Genomic DNA, 6,968 nt, shown 5'->3' with positions numbered 1-6,968 from the left:
TCCCATTTTGCCACACTTCAAGTTATGGGTTAAACATCTTTGAGTTGTGCTTTTAAGTGTTATGCCCATTTTCTCGTTAAAGAAAAACATTGACAAAAATCATGTGTATCTGTGGGTGTACGAAATTTACTCAGGCCAAACATTTCGTTGTCTTCTCAAAGGACATAAACCAAACATTTTCTATTTTTCTTTTTCCAGTTCAAACAAAATTATTCTTTTGAATCTTTTCATAACCAAAAAAAGAAAAACTATTTTTCGGCACCATAGTAGCATTTCTGATGTCGATGCATATCTTTAACCTTTTTGGCTGGTCTTCATCACAAGAAACCTATTTTTTTTGTCGGTGCATTTGTCTCACAACGTAAAAAACTCTTGTTCTTTTTTTTTTTTTTTGAAAATCGCCATAAAATATTTGTCATGAAAGATATTCTTAGAAAAATATCACTTTATTTTTTCTTTTTCTATATTTTTATGATCAGTTTCTTATATGGAATTGTGTATTTCTTTTTGTTACAAGGGCAACTACTTGAAACCCTACAGCAAAGAATTCGAAAATTCTTACATTCTTCTATCATAGGAACCGATCATAAGAAATGATATAGAAATTGATTATAAGTACTTTAAATGTGAAGATAGCATTATTATTAAGACGAATTTTATCCTTGTTTTTAGGTTACAAGGGCTATGTTTTAAAATTGACTAAAATTGATTTTGATAAATTAATTTTGAACCATTTGATGTATTTCAAATACTAATGTTTAGATTATCTCAGCTATAAATTTATATTGAAATGTGCATTTTTCATTGAAAAGTATAAGAATTAATTTTCAAAGGCCAAAGCAAACAAGAGTAATACAAAATGCGTTAAGGAATAATTTTAAAACTTTGGTAATATTAATCAAAACTTCAGTGATCTGGATGGGCCATGTTCACTGATAAAAAAACGTTGACACCATTCTGGATTATGGATGTCTAGGTCCAGAAAGTGGGCTAATTACTTAACGCAACAGTATATTTACTATGGTGCATCCAAATTACATTATGAATTAGATAATCCGTAGTACAATTAGAAAGTGTCATTGACCAACAAAGTTAATAAGACCTATCTCATGTGCCTACGTGTAAAGTTAGTTTATTTTGTTAAAAAAAGAATTAATTTTTTTTCTCAAACTTTGTGTTATATTTTATTCTTCTTAAAATAAGTATCGTATTTGAGAAAAATATTTATTCTAAAATAAGTATCGCATTTAACTTTTTAATGTAATATTAATTTTTTTAATAATATCCATAATGAGTGTCATTTTAATTTTTTAATATAATATTAATATCAATATTATTTTATAAAATTATTATTATTTTTATTTATTTAACAATTTTTCTTGGTCTATATAAAACAACAGACGCTTATGTTAGAAGGGAGAGTTACCATATAACAATAATTTCCTCTGAAACTGATGGTTATCAAACTTGCATTAATTCTGGTGCGAGTTCCTTTGAAGTACCAATGCTAACTAATCTATAGAGAAAAGAAGTAGTTAAAATGTGATATCTTGTCAAAGTAATAAGAGAATAAAAGAACGTAATCAATATGTGTAGATGACTTTTCTGAGTTCTGAAATGGGTTTGCTTCCATCTGATTCATCCTTGGTCACATTTGAATAGTTGAATTAATAAATGAGAACGTATTATTTATCCCCGCGGCTTGTTTTTATTATTGAGTTACAAAATAAAATACAGACCCACTTAGTCAATATACTGACTGGGTGTTTGGGTCAATGTGTTTAACTAGTTTTAATTTGAATATAAATAAATTTTGTGTTAAAAATGCTGAGGCATATTGTTAATACTTAATAGTAATATATGTGTATCTGTGTACATAGCTAACCAGTGCTTTTCTTTTTTTAAAAAAGAAGCTAACTAGTGCTTTAATGATAATGTATAAGAAATTAAAAATTAAAAGTTTTTGTTAAAAAATGTAACATTTAACATTACCAATATATCTTTGTCATGATTTTCAATATAAAAAATGTTTAGTTTTTAACTATTACCTAAAAAAACCATATATATGAACTCATAAAAAAAACTATGCTTTGTGTCCCACCATCTCCCTTTAGGTTTTTTTGGTTTGGGACTTCGGGGAGGGGAGATTGTTTGACAATCAGAAGCATAGGATTAATTCATACCCCTTTTCCCCTATTTTCGATTTTTTATTTTAGACAAAACAGGTCAATGCAGTCCAAAATAACAATTTAAACTGTGGCGAATATTGCGATATGCCTAAAACACATCTCAAAATAAAATGAAACCATTTGAAATCATTTGACACAAGTTGAAATGATTCGAGACACAGAAAACTGTCTCTAAACTAAACTTTAAAGTTAACTCCTCCATAACAATTGAATTTGTTAAACTTTGATGCCTTCTAAGATTAAAACTTGTCTAATATTTATTTAGATTTATAAGTACTTAAAAAATAAATTCCACCATACCAGCACTTTATATAAAATTCAAAGATCCAAAGCAAAGTCACGGAGACAAACAAAAGGCTACAAAGTTACCCCAAAAAAACAGGAAGGAAGAGAAATAGTTCGAAAAACCTAAACAAACTTGCACAAAACGTAATAAACAACTAAGACAAGTATACATGAGTTTGAGAAAAAGACCATGCAAAAGTATAGAATAATTTTATATTCTCGTCGAATTCTTTTTATAATAATTACGTTAAAAATTATATCAACAATCATTTAATTTATAATTAAATGTTAATATAATTTTATACTATGTACAAACATTAAATTCCATAAGTTTTTGAATTTAAAAACTTAAAAGTTACAAGGCAAATTTCTTATTGGTAATCTAATCATAAAAAAACAAGTATGTCCATGGTTGGGTTCCTTCTCAATAGAAGGAAATGAAATGACATTATTGACCAATATATCAACAAGTAGTTGGTAATGGTGGTTCCATACTTATGTCTCTTAATTAAAGTTTGAGGTTCAATTTTTGGGTTGGGCATGAGTTACAACTAGAGATATCATTTTATCTCAAAATTGACAAATCCAGTATGAGGAAGATTAGTTAAGTGTCAAATAAGAAGTCTTAAATATCTCCTTGCTACATTAATTTTTTTTGTCCAATATAGGTAATTAAGAAGGTTGCATAAGTAAATACATAGCCTAAAAAAATTGGGCTAATCCAATCAATCAACTTAACCCAGCCTGGTCCAAAATGTATTCATCCACATTGAACCTTCCATTGCATTTTGAAAAGTCCATTCTAAAATACAAATTTGTATTCCAAAATGGATTTTCTGGAACGCAATAGTGGAAGTATAGGAAACAAATGGCATGGAGCCAACCCAAATGGCCCAGGCTAGTTTGAATTGACAACCCTGGCCGAAAGCTCCATTTGAGACGATCCGACTTAACACTTAACAGCCATATCAAAAGTTGTGTATAGAACAAAGACCACATTCAACAACTAGAAGACCCATTGAAGACCCGTTTACTATATTGTGACTAGCTCCACCAGGACTATATTTCCACAACTAGGAGAATTTCTAATCCAACCAAGTTTTATACTCTGCCCTTTATTTAACCTCAAATTGAGGTGGAGACAATTCCAAATTTGGTGCAAGTTGCTATTTTTTGCTGTAAAATGATCCTAGTGAGATCATAACCTAAATGCTATGAAAGAACCTAAATATACACTAGGTCAACCTGAGCGGTGGTTATGACTTTTTTTACTACACTTTGAAAATAAAAACTAAATACTAGTAACTTTTTTGAAAAATAAATTATATTTAAACTATGTACTTAAATTGAAGATTTTGTTTGTCTACAAGTTATTTTGAAAATTCTATCTATTGAAATCACAATTGAGAACTTTGAAGTCGAACCCATGACTTTTACTTATTTGAAAGTTTAAAAAAAAGAAATTGATATACTCCTTTCTGTCATGTTATAAGCAACAAAAATCACTTATTTTTTCTCAAATAATTATCTTATTTAATAAAACTATCTTTAAAATATCTTTCATTTAATATTCTTTGGACTTTTTTATGTTTAATATCAAATTTTAATTAAATGTGTTTTAAAAAAAAGGCTTATTTTTATTTTGAGATTAATACAATTTAATGAAATTAACTAATTCTTTTAATAAGTGTAAAATCCATTATTTTTAATAGAGACCAAGTAACGTGGGGCTAAAACCTTTTATATTACTCTAAAAATAGGACTAATATTTTATGTGTCAATTTCATATGGGGCAATTATAGCACTTGCTATAAACTAAAACTTGCAGCTGCCTTATGCCCTTATGTAATATATATGGACAAGGTTCTTTTGAAGCACCAAATGTGTGAAATTCCTCCTATCACAAAGTACCAAAAATATTAAGGAAATTGACCCTACAATGAAGTTACCAACAATGAAAGGACTACAATTTAAGTATGCAGACACTATAGATCAAGTGTGATCAGAGAATGTAAGAAATTATTTCTCTTGTTGATATGTATACATGACAATATAGATCAAATGTGCTGCAGAATCCAGACTCCAGATATAGTCACACCAAAATGTTTGCTGTAAAATTCTTAACTAACAAGCTCATTTGTAGGTTCCCATACCTACACCAGTCTCGCCACCAGCGTAAGGTTGGAAGCTTTCCCTGGCCCTTGAGTAGTTGATATAGTAGAATTCAGAAACTATGGCAGTGAAGAAAATAAAAGCAGCACCAGCAGCAAACACTCCCTTCCTAACTGTTTCGCAAGACGGAGGATTCTCCCCGAAGATGGTCCTGTACTTGGTGTGATAGGCATTTTCCACTGATCCAGCCAACAAGCACACCTCAGATATGATGAAAAACACCCTGAAGGAGAAAGTTGCAAAACAAATGTTATCAGTTAAAATGTTAAATACCAAAAGTTTGTCATGGTGTATCATGTATGGAAATTAAATGAAATTAATCAGCTTTGCAAGATGTAAAAATATCTGACTATTCTACATTTAGTTAAGAGTTAAGACTTGATATCATTATAGGTAATTCATTGAAGAATGATAATGATAATATACCAGCAGATTATGAAAAGGACAACTGCACAGGCCCTTGATCCTCCAGGGTTTAGAGGCTTTCCACAACAGAAGCATCGACTTGCCACCATTATCAGGACTTGACTAACCAAGAGGAACAAAAATGCTCCAACACCATAGCCAGTTGCTATATCAGAGTTATAGACACAGTAATTATAATTCTTTTCATTGTCCGGCACAATGCTAGCCTGCCAATGAAAACAAAGATACATCTTTTATTAAGGAGGAGGTAAAAAGGTAAAACCTCAAAATTTGATTGCATTGTATTTATATAATAGTCACTTATAAGTCATTAAGAGTGAACTGGTGGTGAGCGGTTTTGAAAATTTAGAAGAGATTATAGGTTCAAACTCAATGCCAAAAAAGTAACAAGGAGTAAAAAAACATTTTATTCCTTCAACCAGAAGAATTATGATAATGCATCTCCTAACTCTAAAAACGGGTTTACCATTACATTTTCACAAGTACTTCACGAAATTTTTTGAAAACTAGATGAATCTTTTGTTTCATATATACCAAAAATTCATCATTTGAACCCTAAGTTACATCAACCAGGATTGAAAAAGAACCTTGACTGCTAAGTTCTATAAGCATTCATAAGTTGCCACTATGCATTAGGGAAACACCTGTGTTAGCTAAGTAGTCATAGATTCATGAGCGGCAAGTACAAAATCTGAAGCTAAGGTGGCACATATGACACCTTTGAAAAAAATAATAAACAGATAGACAATTTTTCATTGTTGAGCTTCAATGAAAGAATTATCAGCCTAAGTTTGATACATGATAAGGTTAAAAAGAAAGAGAAAAAGGAGAGGTCTGAGGCTTCAAGTCACAGAGAACATTTCTTGTATACAAAAAGGACAGTAAAATGTATATACAGATCTAGAGTTCTATTCACAAACATAACCAGAGAGACCACAAACCTATGACATCGATGCCGAACTTCTTCACCCAAGGGAGAAAAAAGTTCAAGATCTGGCATGTCTTGGAATGCAAACAACCAAGGAAAAAAGTCACAGAAACACAAAAAGACGGCAGTTATTTTCATTTGTAAACTTTATCCAATATTACATTCACAACGAGTTTGAAAGAAAGAGCACATTTTCAACAGAAAACAGATCTGGGTATGCCCACATCAGAACAAACTGGGAACTCAATAAATAAATAAAAAAAACAAAGGTACCCAACATCAAATTTTCAGACTTTAATTCATACAAAGAAATGTAAAAGATTAAAGATTCAAGCTTTGCCCACATTTTCTCATTTCATCAACAATCAAGATAGAGTAAAAAAGAAATGATCTTTTATCCAGCAATGGTTTATTGATCACATGGTTCTTCTCAAACCCAGATTTTTGTTTTGGATTCAGAGAGAAAAAAGAGTGAATTGAAATGAGAAAACTCACAGTGCTTCTTCTCTGTTCAGCAGCCACAGCCAGTCCAAAAGCAATCAAATCAAAAACGAAGACAGTGATGAGTAAAAGCTTTGAAGCCATGGTTGAGAGTGGAAAATGTTGCAGAGAACAGAACAATGCTGGATTTGTTCACTCTCTCTCTCTCTGTGTTTGTGTTGTGTTGTGTCTTCACTGCTCTTTGCAACTATAAAAGCAAGCTGGATTCCTGACTTTGGAAGTTAAGCAGCAATAAATCACACAAAAAAAAATGTAAAAGGGTAAGATACTTAAAGATTAAAAAATTGTGATGAAAATAATAGAATAGAGAAAAAGAAAAGGACGTGGCATCGGTTGTCTAATATATGAAAATTGGTATTTTACCTGCTAATACAAAGATTACTTACCAGACTATAGGATTCTCTTTTGCTAGGGGAAGTAAACTAGAATGATAGTGTAAGGTGATACATAAATTATTTGTTTGTGTT

The 6,968-nt window shown here is 30.7% G+C and overlaps 1 protein-coding gene across 1 annotated transcript; it reads right to left on the bottom strand.

The window, feature by feature from the left end:
* Positions 1–4,285: 4,285 nt before the first annotated feature.
* On the bottom strand, positions 4,286–6,738 carry LOC114378109. Its single transcript, XM_028336653.1, has 3 exons — positions 6,496–6,738; positions 5,073–5,278; positions 4,286–4,869 (listed from the first exon to the last, which is right to left on the bottom strand). Exons 1-3 carry the CDS (start codon positions 6,583–6,585, stop codon positions 4,608–4,610), a joined length of 558 nt encoding a protein of 185 aa, XP_028192454.1. The 5' UTR covers positions 6,586–6,738; the 3' UTR covers positions 4,286–4,607.
* Between the last annotated feature and the right edge of the window lie 230 nt (positions 6,739–6,968).

Source organism: Glycine soja, chromosome 12 (assembly GCF_004193775.1).
Source record: "Glycine soja cultivar W05 chromosome 12, ASM419377v2, whole genome shotgun sequence".
In the NCBI taxonomy this organism is placed as follows: domain Eukaryota; kingdom Viridiplantae; phylum Streptophyta; class Magnoliopsida; order Fabales; family Fabaceae; genus Glycine; species Glycine soja.
Note: the sequence above shows the minus strand (reverse complement) of the source record. Positions and strands in the feature narration are given on the sequence as shown.